Source organism: Sylvia atricapilla, chromosome 1 (genome assembly GCF_009819655.1).
Source record: "Sylvia atricapilla isolate bSylAtr1 chromosome 1, bSylAtr1.pri, whole genome shotgun sequence".
Taxonomy (NCBI): Eukaryota; Metazoa; Chordata; class Aves; order Passeriformes; family Sylviidae; genus Sylvia; species Sylvia atricapilla.
In genome coordinates this window covers 54,237,852-54,260,842 of record NC_089140.1, presented here as the reverse complement: position 1 = coordinate 54,260,842, position 22,991 = coordinate 54,237,852, and the positions used below count along the sequence as shown (strand labels likewise).

General features: G+C 40.1%; 1 protein-coding gene across 6 annotated transcripts in view; it reads left to right on the top strand.

The window, feature by feature from the left end:
- Positions 1-533: 533 nt before the first annotated feature.
- CDK13 (cyclin dependent kinase 13) overlaps positions 534-22,991 on the top strand; it is a 45,098-nt gene continuing 22,640 nt past the window's right edge. For 2 of the 6 annotated variants that reach the window (XM_066322903.1, XM_066322885.1), the window contains exons 1-5: positions 535-2,379; positions 12,577-13,182; positions 16,474-16,641; positions 16,904-17,043; positions 19,446-19,616. In XM_066322903.1, coding sequence (XP_066179000.1) covers positions 1,190-2,379; positions 12,577-13,182; positions 16,474-16,641; positions 16,904-17,043; positions 19,446-19,616 — 2,275 coding nt within the window. In that variant the 5' untranslated portion in view covers positions 535-1,189. Of the gene's footprint in view, positions 2,380-12,576; positions 13,183-16,473; positions 16,642-16,903; positions 17,044-19,445; positions 19,617-22,991 lie in introns of all 6 variants that reach the window. The other 4 variants (XM_066322920.1, XM_066322911.1, XM_066322894.1 and 1 more) reach the window with 3 other exon arrangements.

Genomic DNA, 22,991 nt, shown 5'->3' with positions numbered 1-22,991 from the left:
TCACAGAACGGACAGGGACCACAGGGTGTCATCTGCTCCAACCTCCCTGCTCAAGAGGGGTCATATCTCAGAGCACATTACACAGGATTGCGTCCAGACAGTTCTGGAGCACCTCCAGTGAGGGACGCTCCACCAACCTCTCCAGGCAACCTATTCAGGTGCTCAAGCACCCACACAGTAGAAAACTCCTTCCTCGTATTCAGGTGGAACTCCCTGTGCATCAGTTTGTGCCCGTTACCTCCAGACAGCGCCGGGAGAAAGACAAGGAGGATGCCCGGCGGGTCAAGCCTCTCTAGGTCGGGTCTCGCTCACCCTCCCCGCCCCCCGCCGAGCGCCATCCTTAGTCCCCTGACACCAAACCAACTCCTCACGCCGCCCGCGGGGCTCACGGCGCAGTTACCGCGAGATGGGCAGTTACCGCGAGAGCCGCCAGGGACAGGGGCGAGGGCTGGGTGACATCTCGCGAGAGCAGGGCGGCTCTCGGGCATGCGGGAGAAGGCGGCTGTGCCGCGCGCGATTGGCGGGGCGCGTTTCCCCTCCCCCGCCCGCTTCCGGCTTCGCGCATGCGCCGCGCGCCGCCGGGCCGTGTCCGTGTCTCCCCGGTGCGTGTGTCACCCGCGCGCGGTGGCTCTGAGGCCGTGAGAGCGTTCCCGGGCACCGGCCGCGCGGGAGCGGCCCCGATACGTGCAGCCCCCGCCGGGTAGGAGTGCAGGATCAAGGCAGCGCAGGGCCCCGGATACCTAGCCCGGAGGCGGCCCGGCCTGGCCTGACCCAGTCGCCCTGCCGGGAGCAGCTGAGGGAAGAGGTGGAGGAGGCCCTTGCCCGGTGTCCGTGTCCCTGCGCGGCGGCGCCCGCGGCCCAGAATGCAGTGAGGAGCCGCCGCCGCCGCCGCCAGGAGATACTTCCGTGTTGCGGGAGAGGCCGCGCCGGCCTGCGGGACGCTGCGGGCGCCGCTCCGCCGCCGCCGCATCGGGCAGCGCGCCCAGCCCTGGCCTCAGCCCGACCCCGTATGTATCGGTGCGGCCCCATGTGAGGCGGGCGGGCGGTGCGGGAGCGAGCGAGGCCCCTGCGCGGCCCGCGGGTGTCCGTCCCGGTGCGTGTGCGCGGCGCCGCCGGGTCCCCATGGCGCCCTGAGCGCGGCGGTGGCGGCGGGTTCCCTGGGCCGCGCCCTCGGCCGTGAGCGAGCTCGATGCCGAGCACCTCGGACGCGGCGGCCGGCGGGAGCGGGGGCAGCCGGGGCTGGGGCAGCGGCGGTGGCAGCAGCGCGGCGGTGGAGGCGACGGCCGACAAGAAGCGGCTGCACCACCGGAGACGGAAGCGCTTCGCGGCCCAGCCGCAGCCGCCGCCGCCGCCGGCCCCGCACCCGCTGCTGTTCCCGCTGCTGCAGCCGCCGCTCCTGCAGCCCCCGCTGCTGCAGCCGCCGCTGCCGCCACAGTCCCTGCTCTTCCTGGCGGCCACCGGGGCCTCGTCCTGTTGCGGGGACGGCGGGGAGCGGAAGCGACCGCGAGGCAAGCGGCGCTCGGGCTCCCGGCACAAGCGGCGGCGGGGCCGCGGCGGCGGGGGCACCCAGGAGGCGGAGAAGCGGCGCGGCAGCGGCGGGTTGAGCACTCTGGTGGAGGAATACGACGACGTGAGCTCCCAGTCCGAGGGACTGTTGGGTAGCGGCGCGGCCGGCGGGGGCAGCGGCGGGGGCAGCCCGGGCTCCTCCTCGGGCGGTGGGACTCAGCGGCAGCGGGGCGAGGCGGAGCGAAGCGGTCGGTCTCGTCGGGAGCACCGCGGCAGAAGCGGGCGCTCCAAGGAGCGGCACCGAGAGCATCGTCGGCGGGGAGAGGAAAAGGCGCAGCAGGAGGGGGCGGCGGCACCGGCCCGCGGGGCATCCGAGCCTTCCTCGTCGTCCAAATCCCGCAGCCGCCACAATCACACCGGCAGCCAAGATCGGGAGGGACTCAAGAGCAGCAGTGGCGGAGGCAGCGACGGCCGCAGGAAAGGCTCCCTCGCCTCTCCCAGCAGCGGCAGGAAAGACCGGGAGAGCAAATCGCACCGGAGCCGGACTAAAACGGTTAAAGAGCCGCCGTCGGCATACAAGGACCCTCCGAAAGCTTACCGGGACGACAAGCCCGAGCCCAAGGCGTACCGGCGGCAGCGCTCGTCCCCCAGCCCCGGCCGCGATGACAGCCCCCCTTTGCACCGCTCCTCGCAGAGCCAGCGCAGCCGCAAGTCGCTCAGCCCGGTGGGCGCCCGCTCGCCACTCAGCCCCTACAGCCGACGCCGATCCCCCAGCTACAGCCGGCACAGCTCGTACGAGCGCGGCGGGGATGTGTCGCCCAGCCCCTACAGCAGCTGGCGCCGGTCGCGGAGCCCCTACAGCCCCGTTATCCGGTAAGTCCTGGCCGGGGGCCGAAGGCGGGATGGGGTGAGGGTCGCGATACGTGGAGGAGGGGAGTAATGACTGGGACAGGAATGTAGGAGAGGCCGGAGAGGTTTGCATCCAGCAGCAATCCCTCCCTCTTGCCGTTTTGCTGCCAGAAAGCTGGGGTGAGGGGCAGGGGAGAGGGACAACTACAAGGATCTTCTGTCCTGTCCCTCGGGGAGAAACAGAGACGCGGGTGCCTGTAATATTTCTGCGGCTAGTTTCTCTCCGTGGGAGACCACCTGGCTAGAAAAAGGCATTTAAATGTTCAGGGACAACATTTTCAGGTGAGCGACTGAAAGAAGATGCTCCTTGCAGGACAGGTTTTCTGAACGACCAATTTTGATTTTTAAATCTTTTCTTACAAAGTACAGACGTTCTGTGGTACATTTTTATGTATCCTGTTTCTGGGTAAAATAGGATGCATATCGAATATATCTGAGTTTCTTTAATTTCTGCTAATCTAAAGAGAAAACCAGCTGACGGGCAATTTGTGTTTAAAGGGTTTTGTTCTTTTTAGAGGTCTGTAGAAGGACTTGGACTTTCTGTTTTGCTAGAAAATTGAGTCAGTGTCATGTTTTGATAAATTGTACAGTATTTTCCGTAACCTATGATAAACATAAGCTCTTTTCCTGGTAAGGTTATGCACGTGTATGTAATTGTTGTAGGCTTGCAGATAAATTTTCTTCAGTGTTAGTGGGAGCTCAGAGTGTAAGGGTCAGCATTGCTTAAATTTTTGAATTTTATGTGGAGAGGAAGGGTGAGCTGTATCTTTCTAATCAGATGCAAACCGTGCTGTGGAATTAAAGCTCTTCAGAATATTTTAACCTGCTGAAAAGTACACTGGTAATTTGAAAGTACTTGCTTAGTATGTGTTTATAACTGAAGATTTTTATTTCCTCTATTGGAATCTTACTATTGCCTCGTTGTTTGTAGATCTACGTAAAATCATGTCTGGACTTTATTGTAAAGGTATCCAGCAGTATGTTCTTCCACTGACAAGAATTTTGTTTGCAAGGCATTACCTAGTGGGTTGTCTGAGAACAGTTCTCTGGTGTTTTTAATAAGCATTTTGTGTTGATCGCCATTTGTGGTGTCCTGTAGTGTGTCCAGGGAACATGATAAAGCTGATCCACGTTTCACTGACTCTTGGTAGAGTCTGCTGTCCTGGGTGTGCATCAAAAGCTGTTCAAAGAGCAAAGTAACAAAGCTGTGTCCTACTTTGTTCAGAGAGAGAGTCAAAGTGCCTTGGGATAAGAATAGTGATTATTTAAATGTGTGGTTGTATGGAATAATCTTGTAAGCAATAGGGTGTTTCAAGAAGAAAACACTGTAATTGGTCTGAAAACATAATGCTGTTCTTCTGTGAGAATCTGTTACAAGTGGTTGAAAAACACTTTCAAAATTATTTAAGTAACAGCGTAGCAGGAATATGACGTGCATGGTTTGATTTAAATGCCCTAGGAATCAGTTTGTTTTCTGTAGTTGCTTATATCTTGGAATAGGAAAGCTAATAATGCTGCACAGAATTATGTATATGAGGCTTGCATTTAGGAATTGCTCAGTATTTAGGAATAGTCAGATTGACAGCCCAGTTAAGTTCAGAGTTCTGTCTTATGCACTAATTGGGTTGTAGTAGAGTTTTATAAGGAGTGTTCTTTTTTTGTTGGTAGTGGGCCTGTGATTTGAAGCATGAGATTTTAAATCTCGATTTTGGTATTCACTCTGTCGTGAGTAAATCTTGCTTGTGACCGCACATCTGTTTCTAGGAGTTATCTTTGTGACTCCCTGCTTTTCTTCCTCCCTCCAGTTGAATTGTAATTTGTATTCAGTTTTTAGCTGCTTACAGACAAATAAATGCAGACTGTCAGGTTTACAGGAGAGGGATTGGAACGGCTGAGTGAAAAGGAGAGGTTTCTGTCTGTAGGAAAGAAAGGTCTGTCCTAAGGGGGCATTCATTGCAAGAATGTCACCTTCGTAGGAAACAAAAGAAACGTAAAGTGTGAAGATAAAATCAGTTGTTGATAATGTTTACCTGTTGGAGAAATGAACGCTAGTGGTTTTTTCCTTCCATACAGTTATTGATCATAATGTGTGTTGCAGTGGCAGTGGGGGAATAGAAAGGAAGGGGTTTATGCTTTTTTTAAACCATTCAAAACTACATCATAATCACTTTTTGCTTGACTTTGTAGTATTACAGCCAAAATGCTGAATTTTTTTGCTGTCCTGTTTGATAACGATACAGTGGCCTTAGACTTGATAGAGTATTATTGTTTCATGGAGGCAACAGCTTCTTACAGCACCTGTGTTCTTCATCTGGATGATTTAAAGGCTTAGTTCTGGGCTTGTATCCAGCTGTAATGATGTTCGGACACTAGGAACTTTGTATGTCACTATTTCAGCCTGCAAGTCTTTTTTGCTCTTTTTGTTTTATGTCGCATTGCATGTGTCTTCTCTAATGTTACGTAAATTACCCAGTTATTCGGGTATATAGAAAATTATTACGAAGCAGTTCTAGCATGCTTGGAAAGCTTGTGTGTTTAGTGGTGATTTTTTAACCTAGGTGTCTGACCTTAGGGAGAAACTTCTAGTAAACAGCTGAAGAGAAACAAGTGAAGTCAGCTTTGCTTGTTTGGAGCAGCAACAGTGTGTTGTTGCTGAGGTTTGAATTGCAGTAGTGACTTAGCTGTTTTTAGGTGATGTTTGGCTGTGGGTTCTAAGGAGAAGCAAAGACACAGGACATGTGTGTGTTCCATACTTAGTGATTTCTCTTTGAATGACTAATTGCATTTTCCATTATAATAGCAAGAAAAGTTTGTATTTGGATTAATTGATTGAGCTGTATTCACTTGTTGGACAAAACTTTACTTGCTGATGGTGGATTTGTATTACTCTATTTTCTTGTGGATAGGGTAACACAGTTGTTCTAAAGTAGCACATGCATATTTTTGAAATGGAAATTCTTCCAAAAGTATGAGGTGTTTATTTCTCTACTGGTAAAATGACTGGATTACAAAAAAATAATTCTTAACCAAACCCCGTGGTTGACAAAAGAAGCAGACAGTCTATTGCATTCTACAATTTCATGCTAAGCTAGTTTCCGGAGAACAACTTTTTGTAACTTGAGTCAGGTCCCATGTTATGTGATCACACATTTAATTCAGTTAGCAGTATAGATGAGTAATCATATTTTTCCAAATTTGGATACACCTACCCGTCCGCTTAGATAAGAGTAAGTGGGTGGGGCACTACTAGTGTAGTATTACGATGTGCATAGATGTTGATTGTAGCAGATTTCATTTTGGTACCAGAGTCATCTCTGTATTGGTAGCTAAGTCTGTAGTAGTGAGGCTCTCCAAAATATGGGTAATTTATGTGCAAAATCACAAGAAGTGTAGGGAAAACAGTAAAATATATATTCAGCTAGAAAATGGAGAAGTCATGGTGCCATACACTGATATGAAAATAACTTTAATTCCAGTAATGCTGCTAGTTTTGAATTTCAAGGATTAAGAGAGAATTTGACTTCCTGCCCCTTGATTAGTAAAAATCGATTTTTTAAAAAAAAAATTAAAGCTCTCTAATTTTGTTTAGTAAAGCTGTGTTTGCAGAATTTAAAACGGACCACTCTAGGTTTTCACTGATTCGAGTAGGTAATTTTTCTAGTGCACATTTCTGGCCTTCACCTTTTGCTCATGTGCCTTTCCTTTTTTCCCTTGTTGCTGCTGCTTCTTTCCTTATTTGAAAAAGGAAATTTCATTTGAAAAATTTAACTTCAAATGTGTTCAGAACACAGATTTTGACTTGAGTTGACCTGTTGCTGGTTAATTTCTTTGTAGGCCAAGTTCTCATATGAAAATCGGGGGTTTTAAAGCAGGTTCAAGAAACAAATAAAAGCCCAGCTCAGTTTTCCAGTATGTGTTGGAGACCCTTTTAAAGACTGACAGTTTGAATCAGTAGGGGAGGTTATGTAGTCTTCATGTACAAAGCAGCTCAGTAGTAGCTTGGTTGCAGAGCTACATAGAATATAACCTTGAACTAGGGCCTGGGGAAAATAAGTAAAATTAATGAATAAGGTATCAAGTGAAAGTAATGCCATTACTGTAATGGCATAAAGAAATGAACTGTATGTTTGCCTGCTAGAGTAACATGGAAAAAACTATACTACGAGCTAAAATGTTTTGTCAAGATGTTCATGTTACAAAGGGATTGTAAATTAATTGGAAGGTCTGTAGTGAAGCCAGTTGATTCAATTTAGGTCTCTCTTTTCAAATACACTTGCTGTGCAGGGAAGGATGGCAGTGCTTAGTCAGTAGTCTGGTATTACCTGTGGGTTAAAGGAAGAGCTGGGCTACAGTGGTTGTTTTAACCTCCTTTAAACTGTTAGGTTTCTTGGTTTTTGCTTTTGTGTTCTCATAAATCCCTTCTTGTTATGCCTTGTTAAAAAGTTACTGACAAAGTCAGTTCCCTTGTTCAGCTCACAGACCCTACCTGTTTCAGCTATAAAATTGTTTGCACTTAAGTAACTTGTAGCTGGCCACCAGCATGATGCATTTAGCTTGCTCCTCAAGCAGTTTTCAAGAAGCTGTTTTCAAGTTTAGAAACATGAGAAGATAACACATGAGTGTTCTGATTTGTCAGTAAAATGTATATTTTGGTATTAAGGAGGTATTGAAAGGGGACAGAAAGAAAAAATAGGGGGGATGTAGAAAAATAGCATGACAAGAAACACCGTGTAAGCTGAATGAAATGTATTCCTGGAAATCTGATGTGGGTAACAGTTTTCTTTCCTCTGGTTTCAAATATCAAGGTAGTAAAACATAGCACTGTAAGGTACTACTTGGAATTCTTTCATTCTCTGCTCGAGAATGTAAGTGGTATTATAACAGTGGACTTTTTTCTTTGTTGAATTAATCAGTAAATTTACTGTTTGGTAATTTTTAGTGAGCTAGTAAAGTGCAAAAAATGCTGCCTATCAGGAAGGATAAATGTTGTAACAGTTTTGAAACTGCAGTTCAAAACATTTTGATATTTTTAAGTAGTTTTCTAAAGTGGCTAAGTACATTGTATGAAGCAGAGAAGCAATGAATACCTGTTTGTTTTATGAGATGTTGGGTACTAGGCAAAACCAAAAGATCAAAAAGAAAGAACTGTGATACCTAAACCAGCTTTTTTTTTTTTTTTCTTTTTTTTCTTTCTTTCTTTTCTCATCTTTGAGGGCATTATTTTTCTTGGTCTGAAAAGTGGAGTTTTGGTTTCAGGGTGGCTTCCTTACTAGTGCTTTCTTCCTCTATCACTTTCTTTAAATTTGCCACTTCGCCTGTATGGTTTGTAGATAATATCTTAATGGTTTGTTGTTGTTGTTTGTTTAGGTTTTTTCTTTTTTTCTTTTTTTTTTTTTTTTTTAGCTATAGCTAAAATGTAATTTCTTCCATATCACTTTCCAGCTAGTCTAGTTGTGTTCACAGGCTTCTTTGTTGCTGTCTCTAGGGAAGAAATGAAGCAGCTCTAGAACTTACATTACTGATACTTATGGTCTTCAGGTACACCAGTTTTCTTTTCTTTTGTCCCCTCCATGTATAAAAACACACTGACATCTGTATATAGCTCAGAAGGGATTTTACGAGTGCATGAAATGTGGTGGTTGGCCTCTCTGTAGGCATCTAGGCTTGTGTGAAATGAATTAAAGATGCTGATAGAAGACTATTAATGGCTTAAGTGACAAAGGTACTCTAAAATGGGGCAGAACTTCTGGGTGCACACAGGGACAAACATCGAAGGGAAGTTACCTTCTTAGTAACCTAGGCTTCTTATTAGCCTCTCCCCTTGTGTGTTAGCAGCACATACTGGTGCTTATGTTTACCAGAGTGAAATGTGGCCTTTAGGTTTAGTAAACTTCCTGATCTGTCCTGACTTCAGGAAGAGAATTTTGAATTGCATTGTTCGATGTGTTTGCTTTTTGCAGTGCAGCTCTGTGCATTTGCAGCCACCTTTCTTTTGTGCCTTTTTATTGTGTTAAAAACAAGCTGCTGGCTGCATCTGAAATAATTGGCATCAAATGTCAGATAAGGCATCTTACGTGTGTGTGTATGCATGCATATACATTTAATAGAGACGTGGTGGAAGATTTAGACTGTGTACTTCAGATATCTCTTCTGGTGTTTCTTCAGGGTCTCACTAGGCAGTCAGTGTCCTTTTAACTGGCAGGTACTGGCTGTTGTGTGAGTATGTTTCTGTGCTGCTGTGACTGCATCTTTTATGTCAAATGTTAGGTCTGAACAGAGTGAGCTGGCTGATTTTATTATGTATAAGGCAATATTTCTCCACTCACAGTACTGTGTAAGCTTTTGAGGGAAAGCTTGTAAATGTGTCCATATTTTTTGGGTTTTGGGTTTGTGCCATTTTTATTTTTATAGGTGAAAACTTGTATGTAAGTTGACTAGTCTCTTGGGACTGCTGAACCACACAAATGAAGAAAAGTGGTAGTTGAGTGTTTAAAAAGATTATTAGGCTTATGAAACAGCAGGGTTTATCATTGTAACTTCAATAACTAGCACTTTTGACAAATCTGCTTTTTACTTAAAATTCAGGATTTGTCTGTTTAGTTGAAAATGTTAATGTTTTTCCTGTATTTTCTAGGGTTCAGCTCAGTGGTTCAGGTACAGCAAGGGATTCTTGCTAAGTTTTTTGGGATGCTAAAGGTACTATATGTAGATAATATAATAGTTTTTTCTTACATAAATAATGAAAAGTTTTTGGAAAATTTAAACCAGTGCAGAGATTATAATCAGTCAACATATTTCATAACCAGGCTGCTATCATTTTGATCTGCTATTAAGGGCTATAATAGGTACAGCGACTGAAATGTAATTATTTGTGTGCATGCGTATCTGCTGTCTCCCACATGAATCAGTTCTGACATGAAAAAGTTGCGCAGTTGTCATATGGAGTGTGAAACCCACAGTAGATGATGGTTGGAGTTTTTTTGTTTTTTTTTTTTAGCTGAGCTTGCATAAATTCATGTTCATGTCCCAAACTCTCTTGACTAGTATTGGTAAAGTATAGGCATCGATCCACTGTCAATTCTTGTTTGTTTTTGAAGTATAGAAATTTAGGTTATTTTTGCCCTAAATTTTCAAAACTGCCTCTTCCTCACTGAGTTATGCTAGCTGATCAGATGATCAAATTAGTTGTCACTGATTTAAACAGTTTTTTTTAGTTTTATTCTTAGTAGTGAGCTAAACAAACGTGTTTTATTTTGTACCAAAGTGGAACAGAACCAGTCTTAGAATGAGGTGTGGTGTCTTACTGTGTTGTTTTAAGCTGCTACTTCCCTTTTGTAGTACATGTGAAATTATGTCTGTATTTGTTAGTTGTGCGATTACTTTCTTTGTTAGGTATCAATCAAAATGAGCACACCACACTTATGAAAGAAATAGGGCTCATTGACCTTTAGGGCATGTTTTAAATTTAGTATAGGTTGCAGTGAAGTGCTTGGGATGGAGATTGTTCTACAGGTAATTGGATAGAGAGTCAGTCTGAAATAGCTGATTTGTAAACAAGATCTTCAAGAATTTTTTTTCCATGACAGGTCAGTGACATCCTTGCAAATGATGCACCAATTATAGAAGTCAGTTTAGGACTAACAGGGACTATTAGCTTGTGCTTGATGCTGGAGAAATGTAATTATACTGATTCCAGGTGGGTGAAGATCTACAGTAGTAACACCTCTGAGATCTAGAGTAATTCCTCTCCAAAAGAGACAGCAGTGTGAGGAGAGCTTTGGTCTAGCATTTGTAGTGTGTACATTTTCTAGATTTTCTCCATTTTTCTTCCTGCTAGGTTGTCTTAACTCTGTATAATGGAACTTTGTGTATTTTTAGTTTTACTCCTGTTTGCCCAAACCTCTGAAAATATTCTGTGGGATTTAGTACTTAGATTTTTCAAAAGAATGAGAAAAATTACTTCAGCAACAGGATTCGTAATGGAGAAGTGAGTTTTCAATAGAATTTTTGTGCCAAATATTATGATCTTTTATGGTGTTTATTAGACATGAACATTAATATCTCTTTACTGAGTGAACCAAGCATTAGATTTTGGTTGAAAATTGTTAGAATTGTGAAGCTTTTTTCAATTAAAGTATTAAAAAAAAAATAGGATTATGATTGTTATTGTTACTGTTACTATCTGTCATTGTTACCTTGCTGTGCCAGAAAATCCTGTAAAATCTGCTTCCTGATGGAGAATTGAACTGTGCTAGTTTCCAAGAGTTATCTTCATCTGGGATTTGATTTTTTTTTCTTTCATAAGTCTTCAGCCATTTGGATCAATTTCACTTGCAGAATTTTGAAGCTTGTGCTGTACTATACAGTGTGAGTACACATTGTTTTCAGTCACTTTTGATTGATCTGAGTGACTTTTATTGGGTAAGAGTTCCTGCATTATAAAAAGAAGAGAGTGTAAATTTAGGAATTAGTCAGTATTGCACAGAAAAGAAATCTTATTGTACTAGATTAAATATTTATTCAGTTGAAGCATTGAGATGTAATTTCTGATGTTGATAATAAAACTGAATTAATTTAATTATCAGTAAAATTAAATTTGGTGTGGGATGGGTAGTCTTGGTCATAAGGCTTGTAGTTGGCGTGCTTTGTGTTTGTTTATTTGGGTTTTTTTGTTTGGTTTTTTTTTTTTTAATTTTTGTATGGTCTGGGTTTTTTGTTTCATTTAGTTTTGGCAGCTCCATACACTGGTGTGATCTTTTGAGCTCTGAAATTCTTGTATCCTCAGGAAGTCTTATTTTTGCTATTGCTTGATACTTTTTTCTTGGTTCAGCTGATGAATACTGGGTGTTTTTAATCCTGAGTATGCTTTTTCCTCCTCTTTAAACGATAAGCAGAATAGATTTGCATCAAACTTGAATTGAAAAAGTTCTTGTACGTCTGATGAATATCCTTGTTACTCTTGGTATGGTAAAATGGATTATAACACCTGTATTTTATTTAATTTATTTAATAACATTACTATGTGGTAGCAGTGGATTAGGTTACTTTACTTATTCTATGCCTTTCAGCTCAATTAATTTTTTCCTGTTATTTCTTAATGAACAACTGACTCAAAGCTAGTACTAGGCAAGTTAGAATATCCCTTTGAAATTTTGAGTGAAAAGTCATTTGTATGAAATGGTATTGTTGTACAGTAGAAGTTTAAGATTTCCCCCCCACCCTCGTCATTCTAGGCGATTTTCTTGCTATGATTTTGCAGGGAGCTTAGATGTTTTTGTTTTGTTTTGTTTTGGTTTTTTTTTTTTCTTTCTATTGGTGTCTGCATTCAGATGCAGTTACAGCATAGGCCCAGTTGGGAGTTATGTTTGCTTGTCAATAGCTGTAACAAATACTGGAAACTTGGGCTTCTTTTTTGGGGGGAGGTTGATTATTTTGGTTCTTTCTGGAATTGTACAGTTAGATTTCAAAAAAGAAAAGCTGTCTTTCAATTGGTTTCATTGCAGCCTTCAGTATTCCATTCTTTTTTCTTTAGTATTCAATTTTTTTGTTAACTTATTTTAATTTTATTTATGGGAGTGAAGATTCAAAAGTTCTTACAATTAATGCTTCAGTGTTGTTTAGATTTCTCATCCAGTTGTAATTTTAATTTCATTTTGTTGAATTCTGACTATGTAGTCAATTGATTTTTTTTCTCAAATACTGTATATACTAAAGGTGTTTGTACAAGCTGCATACATTGATACTTTCTTTAAGGAGAAAAAATATCTTAAGTAGTGAGGAAAGCAGAGCATTTCTTGCCTTATATAAGTGCTGTATTTTGCAGTTTTGTAAGAGGAGAAACTACACATAAGGATTTTATTGTTTTCTATCAGAAAGGTGTAGAATCTTGATTGATTACCTATAGATTTTTATTTTTTTAATGCATGATCTTTCCTATTTCATAGACTTCTGTTTATTCTATAAGCATGGTGGTAAGAGTTGAATTTAAAAATGTAATTTGCCAAAATGTGGATGTGTTGTGCTGGGAAATGTGCTGGGAAAGCAGCTAGACTTAATTTTACCTGGGTAAATCTTTACTTTTTTGAAACAGGAGATCAAAATGTGCTGGGAAAGCAGCTAGACTTAATTTTACCTGGGTAAATCTTTACTTTTTTGAAACAGGAGATCAGCAAAATCTCGAAGCAGAAGTCCATATTCATCAAGGCACTCCAGGTCTCGAAGCAGACACAGATTGTCTAGATCCAGAAGTCGTCATTCAAGTATTTCTCCTAGTACATTGACTCTGAAGAGTAGCCTGGCTGCTGAGCTGAACAAAAACAAGAAAGCAAGAGCTGCTGAGGCGGCCAAAGCCAGTGCAAAAGCTTCCAATACTTCAACACCCACTAAGGGAAACACTGACACTCCCATAAGCGCACCTCAAGTGAACAATGTTAAGGACCTGAAGAAAATCAAAACCGAGCATACACCTTCTCCTACCAGCTGTGTAAATCTGAAAAACGACAAGGCAAAAGCAAAGGTCTCACTTCCTGAAACAAAAGCGGAAAATAATTTAATTGCAGACAAAATTACTAAACAGAAGCCTGCAGCAGTAAAAGAGAATAAATTGACTGTTGTGAAACAGGCACCGGTCCCTGTAAAAGAGAAAAGCAAACCGAGTACGCCAAGTGTAGTAGCCAAGGAGAAGGATCGAATTGTTGTACTACCGACCTCCACACTGCCACCCTTGCCTTTGCCTCCCACGCTGCCTGAAGATAAAGAAACTGATAGGTGAGTTGTGACAGAGGTTTGCTTTTGGGATTATTTGTTCCTTTTTATAAAGGCTGTCATTTTTTCCTTTGGAAAAGAAATACCAAACTATGTACTAGATCAGGCTAATGCATTGTTTAATTTGTTCGTGCTCTGCAGCTGTTTGACTGGTGGTTTTTACTGAGCTAGAGGAATTTGATCTTAAAAAATAATTTAATTAGTTCTTCAAAAAGAAGAGTTTGGTCTAAGAAGAATCTTTCTATAAAAATTCTGCTAAAGAAATGTTTTCAAAATTGCTGGTGCATAATAGCTTTGTGACTACTAAAAGTGCATTCAAGGATTCAGGATTTCAAGTTTGGTGTGAACATATACATACTTCTGGGGAAAAGTTGAATTCAGTAGCAATACATCAAAATTCTTTATTTTGCTGGGGTTTGAAGAAAAGATTCTCTTCCCTTTGAAAGGCAATTGTTTTATAGCTGGGCATTGTTTTAGTGTAGTTTATTTTAAAAATCAGTATTATTTTGAGTATGTATAATGGAAGTTGGGTTCATGACTTGTCATTTGTGTTAATTTTGAAGTGTAAAAATTGGTCTGTTGTGAAGAAATTAATTTCTTTGTTCCAGGTGTCATCTGAATTTAGCCTGTGTTAGATCTGTAGTCCTAACAGAGAATTTGTGTGGTGATTTGTATTGGAAAATTAAGCTGTTAGAAAAGTTTTTTGTTTGATTTTTTTTTTGTTGGTTGGTTGTTTGTTAAACTGAAGGTGCTACATGTCTCCCATATGTATGCAAGAAATCGCAAGTAAGCCAGAAATTTTTAGCTAGAGGTGAAAATGTTTTTCTTGTGTTTGCTAGTAATTTAAATTTGTATTAAACATTAAGGGTGCACAGAAGGCCTTAGGAAATAAATACAGCCTAATGTAGTATTAGACAGCTACACATTCTTTTAAGTTGTGAAAAAGGAATCGTTTCTTGCCCTTCAGCATTAAACTCTAGCAAATGTAGTAATGGTGTAGTGAATGTATGATTGTGTTTACATTTGTGACTAAGCCATCCTCTAGGTAAATGAGAATCCTGATACTGTGAGCAAGATTTACTGTTTTAACTAAAAACTAGTTTCTAGTTTAACTAAAAATGACTGCCATTGCAGTATTAATTGCAACAATATGAGATGAGATTTCATATTGAAGCTGGCTGGTTGCTTCTGATTATTATTATTATATTTTAATGGATCTGCTGTTTTAAGTTAGCTAAACTAAGGAGTTGAGCTGCAATTAAGCAGTGGTTCTTTCAGCACTGGGCTCATTCTCTTTTCAAGTAAAAGGCTTACTGCTTGCAGACAGCTGTGTTAGAAAGATTAATGAGAAGTAGTGGAACGTTTTATGCTTTGCTTAGTTTTGCCTATAGGATGTTATAAACTTTGGATCAGAAATTATAAGTCATGATAAAACTTAAGTCATCAAAGGAAGGAGATCAATGTTTGTAATGGTGGAGGAGGGCAAAGATATTTACCTTGAGCTCTGAGTTATTTTGGGACAGTTGTGTCAACAAAGAAAGCTTGAGCTCGGTGCTATGCAGAACTGTCTGGTTCCTTCAGTAAGAATCTCGTAAACCCACAAACAAGTGACCTAAGGGAACATGAGTGTTGCAACCCCACAGTGCAGGTTAGTTCAAAGGGAAAATTGCCCTGGTTGTCAATGATGTCTGATTTAGCAGACCTGAAAAAAAAAGCCGCACTTGGCTGCCTCTATTTTCATGTGCCACTTTTAAAATCTGTGTCAGAACCTTTCATGTGTTATGCTTTCACTCATATTGAAAATTTTGGGGAAAAATTATGAGAGAAATACTAATATATAAACTTCAAAAATAAGGTTTTTTTAATTGCCATGGCAGTTACATGCAGTGCACTATAAGGTGGTTTTTTCTTTATAGCATGTTAAACACTATATTTGTAGTGAGGGCAGTCTATGCTTCCTTGTGATGCTTCTTTAAAATGGGGCCGTGGCAGTTTAGGAAGTGGTAAAAGACATAGAAGTGTTCAGCCTTCACAGAGAAGCATAGACATGCAAAACATTGGAATGCTTTGTTTGAATATACAGGAATTACTAATAGCAAGAAAAGTAAGAATTAATGTATGTTAATTAATAAGCTCTGTTATGCAAGTTGGCAATATCTTTCCATTTAGAGAAGTTCCTGCGTTACCTATGAAACTAAGCAGGTAAGAAGTTGCAGAAAACCCATCACAGAGGAGGATGAATAGTGGGATTTGGCAAATGCAACTAACTTGGAAAATGTCCCCTCAAAGCATGACTTAAATTTTATTGATACAGTGATGGAAATTAGGAGTGATTACTGTGTGAGAGCCTGTAGGGGAGAAACAGTCGTGTGATTATATAAAGTTTAGGGATGGTCACAGCTTTAAAATTACTGGATATGCAGTAGCTGAACATACCTAGTTAAACTGAAAGAAGTTCTGGTAAAATGGAACCATGTACTTTGGAAAAAAACCAGTGCAGCCATTGTGATTCCCCATTAGAATGGGAAGAGTATTTCTAAGATCACTGTGTAATTGTTAAAAGATGCTGTACGAGTGTTTGGAGATTTTTCTCAAGATGGAGATGGACGGTATCTGTTACCTAATTATAGTTGGTTAAATATCAGTCAGATATCAGTAACCCATGTCAGAAAATCATTGTCATTTTTTCATCTGATTTTTTCCCCCCACTTGATTGGCACGGTGATCACTAGAAATGTGTTGAATCTGGAATGTTTCAGCAGATGTGTGCAATTAGAAATTGTAAATGAAGTGATGCGGGCAGCCTTGTAATGCCTAGCAGTGTTAGTGTAAGCGTGAAGCTCATTATCTGTGGAGAACAATTTTAGAGAGACCTGGGTTAGTCAGATCATCTCTCTTATATGAGAAGTCAGAGTACAGATTTTACCACTATACTTTTGATGTCTGGCAGCACCTGAGCTCTAAATATTTTTAATAGTCTAGGCCATAAGCTTGGAAAGAAGCTTATGTGGCAGAAGAAGTCTGGCCTAGTAAGACTCCCTGTGCCATCTGACCTCAGCTTTCATCAGAAAAGTCTGATTCCACAGTTCTGTAGAATTGTGATATTTAACTGTGCATCATCCAAAGAGCTATTTGTGAGTCATTTATCCAAGTCCTGCAAATTTTAAGAGCTGAGATTTCAGGTGTTGGTGCATTGACAGTCTAGAATGTATTAAAAAAAATTCTACCAAGTTTTACTTTTACGTTAATATATTACTATCTTCTACTTATTAGCAAAATTATTTTTTTTAATAGTTTGAGAGAGAATCTTTCAGTGAAGTCAGTTAAAGAAACAGAGAAGAAACTTCGCCATCTGCTTGCAGACTTGCCGCTTCCACCTGAGTTGCCTGGAGGAGCTGAGGTACCCAAAAGTCCTGAAGAAAAGAAACCAGCAGTTCAGTTACATAGCAAGAGAAGACCAAAGTATGTTTACTAAACTTTTTTTAAAGCTTATCAAGCAAGTAGAAATAATAGTTTCTTTAAAATATGTTCTTATGAAAAGACATCTGCTTTTCGACATTTTTAATATTAATGTGGCTTTACTCAAACTGCATGGTTTATTGCCACTTAATGGTAATAAGACAGTTAACTAATAATGTCTCAAATAGTGTTGAGGATGTCTTCAAAGTTAAGACTATGCCTAGATAGACTAGCTGTATTCTTAAAAATATTTGTTGCTTTCTAGAATATGTGGACCACGACATGGTGAAACAAAAGAAAAAGAAATAGACTGGGGAAAGCGCTGTGTGGATAAATTTGATATCATTGGTATTATTGGTGAAGGCACTTATGGGCAAGTTTACAAAGCCAGAGATAAAGATACGGGTAAGTTCAGAAAAAGTAAATGTAATCCTACAATTTTAAATGAACAGGATGATTTTGGGTTTTGTTTTATGTTGAATAAAATTCGTAGTATTCTGCCCTGTTACGTTAGGAAGTTTTTTTGTTGTTGGTGTGTTCAATTTTAAATCTAGCTTTTGTCTACATCAGGAATTATTGTTTGCTGCATTGGAAAATCATTTATCTATAAAGCTGTGGCTGAAATCAAGCTGTGATACAAGTAAACACGTGGCAAGAGTCTAATAAGCCACCTGCTAATGTATTAATCTCTGGGGGTCCAACCTTTGCAGAGAAGTGGCTAAAATTAATTAGCAAGACTGCTCTTCAGAGGTGTTTTGTAAATTGAAATATTTAATAAAGAAAAATAACCAAAAAACAAACGTTACAGAAAACAAATGATAAGCCATGCACAGGTGTCTGAGAAATATCTGACACCCTGCTAGAAACACTCCAAAAAGCCTTTTTTTTTTTTCCTTTGAATCCCTTCCTAAGTACTGAATATTCTAGGAGGGACAATCTGGCTTGCAGCCCATAGAGAGAGATACAGGGTTTGAAGAATGGTGACAAGATTGAATAGATGCTTATCTCTTGGCACTGAACCAGTCACTGTCAGAAGGGTATCGAAGTTTCTGGGTTCTTTACCTTAAGGGATGAGTCTTAAACTTTTCCCTATATGGAAAACACTTGTTGAGTGTGGGAAATGCATCCCTACAAAGCTGAGTAGTCCTAATTCTTATACTTTGAGTGTTGATGCTCTGTATGAAGGTGACCTGGTAAAGAAGAGAGGCTAAATATCCTGGAGAAATTAAATGTCAGCCTAAACAGGTTTGCAAACTATAATGAAGTTTGTAAAGGGATGTAACTGTGAAAGAAGCTGTGTGTAAAACTTGGTCATGGTTGTTTGTACTTCAGTAGTCACTAGTTCATAGTAGGAAGAGAATCTGCTTCTGTGCAACACAGCCCTGAGGAGTTGCACATGGGATATTCTTGCAATATAACTGACTTCAGGATAGTTACATTATTTTTTAATTCTTTTAAACTATTGCTGAAATGAGCGGGCAGTCACCAGTAGGATACATAATATTGTCTCTAGTTCTAAATAGATTATCCAAATTCTTTATATATGCTGTATGCTGTGTGATTGTTTTGTGTTCAGTTAAGTATTTCTTTCTGTGATTGCTTGCCCTTCTGGCTGGTTTGTGCATGCTTTGAATGCTGGACCATTTTCTACTTCAGCAGTAACTGAATCCCATAGGACCACATACCAGCCTCAGTTCCTTCTTTCTGATCGCCAGAAGAATAAGCAGTGTGATTATAATTCCTTCTTCATTCTTTACCTGTTGTTGTCTCAGTTTGCAAACTTTAGTTCTAGTTGAACTGTCACAGATTTTTACCTCTACCTTGAGAATCTTTGCAAATCATTACTAGAATCTCCTGAGATTCTCTGCACATTTGCTTTTTAATCCTGCCATAACCATATTGCCTTTTTGGCAAACTTCAGGTTTTTTGTGCATCACAGTCATCTTTTAAGCTCCCATAGAAGTTCTTGCTTTTTGCATTGAAGGTGTCTGTGCAAATGCAGCAAGCAAATCAGTTAGCTTTGGATTCAAATCCTATGTGGAGAGTGGCATTGTGGCCTTTGGGAAAACTTAGAAGAAGCTGTGTAATGGGCTTTTGGAGAAAGTGGATATGGTATCATGCTGAAATATGATTTATTGTGAGTGTATCTTGTAAGTTAGTGTAGGGTAAGTACTACTTAGAACTAACAAAGATATCTGGTCTGTCAATAAACTTCCCAGACACAGCAACCAACTTCCAAGAACAAAATGATTGAACAGGCATGTATGGTCTGTAGGCATCCTCCATCATGAGTAGATCATACTCATGCCATTTTGCAGAATCCAGTTTGATCCAGCCCAGCCTGCAGTAAAATAGTAAGGGAAAACCTTCTCACTGTAAAAATGGCAGTGCCATTTGTGCTTGTAGAAAGTATACTGATGAATTTGAGAACTCTTTAGTCATCTGCCTCATATCTTGGACTGCATACTATTTTTGTCTAGATACATGCAGTCTGACTAGTGGTGATGTAGTATTAAGAAATCCAGAGCAGTCACAGGCCTCTGCTACTGATAATCACTCTTAACTGGTGGACATGGTGTGGAATATCAGGATATGTGAGTGAGCTGTGCAAGAGGAGGAAGGATAGCCCTTATAATGTGTAGATGAAAATTCTCATTTTTGGTTTTGCTTCTGTATATGATTCTGATTTCTGTTCAGTATAGTGCTTGGTACAGGCATCCGGATTTTAAAAATCAAACATACAAATCAATAGTAATCCCATGGTTTGGTTGCTAATCTTAATGGATTTTATTTAAATTTTCTCTTAGGGGAAATGGTAGCACTGAAGAAAGTACGCCTGGATAATGAAAAGGAAGGGTTTCCAATTACGGCTATTCGAGAGATTAAGATTCTTCGACAGCTTAATCATCAAAGCATTATCAACATGAAGGAAATAGTAACGGATAAGGAAGATGCTTTGGACTTCAAGAAGGACAAAGGTATGTATGTCAACAGGGGTTCCTCTTTCTGGACCTATTCTGAATATGATAGTCTGCTATGCTCGATTTGAAGTTACGCTTCATTAAAAAATATGTTTGCAAACTGTAATGCTTGATGAGGGATTTTAATTTTGATTTAAATACTATATGCAATTGTTTATTTAACTCAGCTATGCATTTTGCTAATAGAAACGTTTTCTGCAAATATTTTGTGTGATACAAAAATGCATTGCTTGATCGTGGTTTTGCTATAGAGGAGCAGATGTTTGACTCCTTGACACCCATGGATTAGGGAGGCCATCAGTAATAGGAAGCTCTTAAATGTGAGCTTTTTTTTATAACCTTTTATTTTTTTAGTACTTTGTCATAATACTTAGAGTATAGTAGGCTGAATGCTGAAGAGATATTTTTCATTTTAGACCTTGGTTTTATTTGAATCGTTCTTCAGTTACTTTTTTGTTGATTAAGCATATGTGTTCGGTGGGCTAGAAGAGTAGTAAATTAAAAGAATGAAAAGCAAGACTTGTGTAGTGGTAGTGTTTTTCCCCAATGAGAAGGCATGTGGACTTCTACTCTTGGTTCCTTCACTTTTAAGTCTGTCTTGTTTGAATTGCTTCAACTTCCTTAGTCTAGAGATTCAAGCAAACAGTGAAAATCATGCAGTATTGTTGCTTGGTACTTTTGATACTGGAGTGGCATTTTGCTGCTGGAGGCATTTCATTTTGGGTCTAAGTGTTGCAAACCTATAATTTCGGAGGTATTTTAGTCATCCTGGGGGCAATTTGTTACATTGTTTGGCTTAGGAGAGTGTTTGGAATTCCGTACCTGTCCTTCCCTGCTCTTCCTTCATGGGTCTCTATACAGCAGCAGTGCAGGTAGAAAATGCTCTAATTACTGCATGGCCAGCTGAAACACCAGGTGATGCGATGATTCAGAAGGTGGATATGAAGCAGGAATTAGTTTGGGTATTTTTTCCTAGCATCTTTAGGGAGTATAATACCTTGAAGTATATACAGTGCTGACATACTTAGAAGTGGGAAGTATCTAGCAAGTTTCTCGAGATTTGTGCAGATTCAGTGGTCAGGCCTCACTCAAAATCCTGACAGTCTGCAGCAGCCAGTTTAGTTTTTGTATGTGAATCTTGCACTAAGTTTTGATGAGGTCTAACCTACTTGGCTAATGAGGCCACATTGAGTCTTGACTTAATACATAATGACTCATTAATGAATTTTCTTTCTTTCTATTTAGTACTATGTTTAGAATTGAATAGTAAATTTTTTTTTTGTATTTCAAACTGTGTATCATTAATTTTACATTTGTTTTTTTTTTTGTCCAAGTCTCTATTTGTGTTTTTGCTATTACTTCTGATCTAATTTCTTGTTCTTATTTAACAGTTAAAACAAGTACATTTTCTCAAAATTTACAAGGGCAGGGGCTTCTCTGGAGATGGTAGAATAGAATTTCTGATAGTTGAGTAGGTTCTGACAATTTCTTGAAAACATTAGCAGGATAATGAGACTGCTGTTACAACTTCTCTGTGAAAAGATGTAAGTTGTGGTTTTCTCAGGCACTGTATTCTGTATTTCTCTAACGAGTAGTTCTTTGTGAGATAGGGATTCATGGCCAAATTGTAGTCTGTGGAGGGAATGAATACAAATGGGAGGAAGTTTGGTCATTTTCATGGTAAAGTGTTGCAAATGAATAAGTAGGCTGCCTAACAAGGAACCATTAGAGCAGTGATAGTGATACCTTACAATGGGCAGAGTTTACAGCAAAATCAGGGTGTTTTGCTGAACATGCTTATGGTGAACATGTTTATGCCTGATATATGTTACATGTTTACCATAGCTTTGAAATATGACTTGGAAAGCCCTGCTGATGTCCCACTTAGAAGAACAGGGAATGAGAACATTTTTGCTATCACATGTTTTTCTAGTTAGTATGAGTGAAGTTAATTTTGTTTCTGAGGCTGTGTGTCATATCCTGACATAGTACTCATCTGCTTTTTCACTTAATGCAGTGTGGGGTTTTTTGGTTGGGTCTCAGTAGCTGAATATGCGGTGCATTCAGTTTTCTGACAATAGTGTAAAAGTGTTGGGCCCACTTCACAGTACTTGATTTAAGGATACCTTTTAAGATAGTAACCTTGGACTGCAAGCCAGCAGCAATAGCTTAGCTTGTGCAACTTTGTCTTGATATTTTCAGCTGCATTATGTGTTTTTAAATAACACACTCAGAAGTCTGGAAGAGAGAGGATTTTTGGTTCCCCATGTTAAAGCCTGTCTCAATCTTTTCAACATATTTTTATTTTTGGAGAAAATGGAAGAAATTATATGCATATTTTATTCTGGTCAGCTTGGACTATAAATTTAGTGACATGAACAACTTAGATAGTTTTGGGTTTGTTTTTTCTCTACTAACTATTAGAGAAAGAATTGTAACACATTGGAGCAGTGTGTTACAAAATTTGTAAGTGCATTTCCCTTCATCAGTGGAAGTCAGCACCTTAGGCAGCATAATTGTTTGTATAGATTGGGCGTATACAAAGCAGAATGGGTGATAATGGTTTGATACATGGGTCTGTATATTGAAATCAGGAGTTTCTTATTTTGCAGTCTTCATTATGCATGAGATTTGCTTGATGATAAAGTTGGAGCATGGCATTACTGATATTACTGATTGCTGATTACTAATGCAGCATCTTGATTCTCAGGCACAATCCTGACAGACAAAACATTTATGTTGCTTGTGACCACAAGGAGTACTCATTTTATATGTTGCTTGTGTAAGCTTTTCTCACCTGCCTATCATTCAGAGGGAGATAAGTGAACACTCCAACTTAATGATGGGAACTCATGACTCTAAGGTTGTATTTTGTCTATTTTTCTGAGCCACCTTCTCAGTTATAAAATGAATTATTGGGAAAATGCCCTTCTCACTTTGGGCTGTTGTCAGTTTTGGTTTTTCTCCTTTGTGAGTGTATCATTTGTATGACTTCGGTGTATATCTTTTTACATCAGGTACTTGATACGGTTCTTCAGTTTTCAGTTGCTTTTAACAGCTAGAAAATGTTTGCAAATGCTCAACAATCTAGCTATGGGATTGACATCATCTCTTTTTACTAAACACATGGTAAATGCCTGACATAGCTTTTGTTGCTGTGAGTGTAGACACAGTAAGTACTGTCTGACATCCCTTCCTCCTTTTGATTGGGATAGGTGTTTTTGCTAACCTGAGGGAGGATGTAAAACCTGGCATGGAGACCAATAATAAAAGATCTGGAAAACATTGCAGCTTAGGGTTTTTTTCCTGGGTTTGTGTGTGTGTGTGAATTACCTGTTTATGTAGATTTGTTTCTGTGGTTAATTTTAAGAT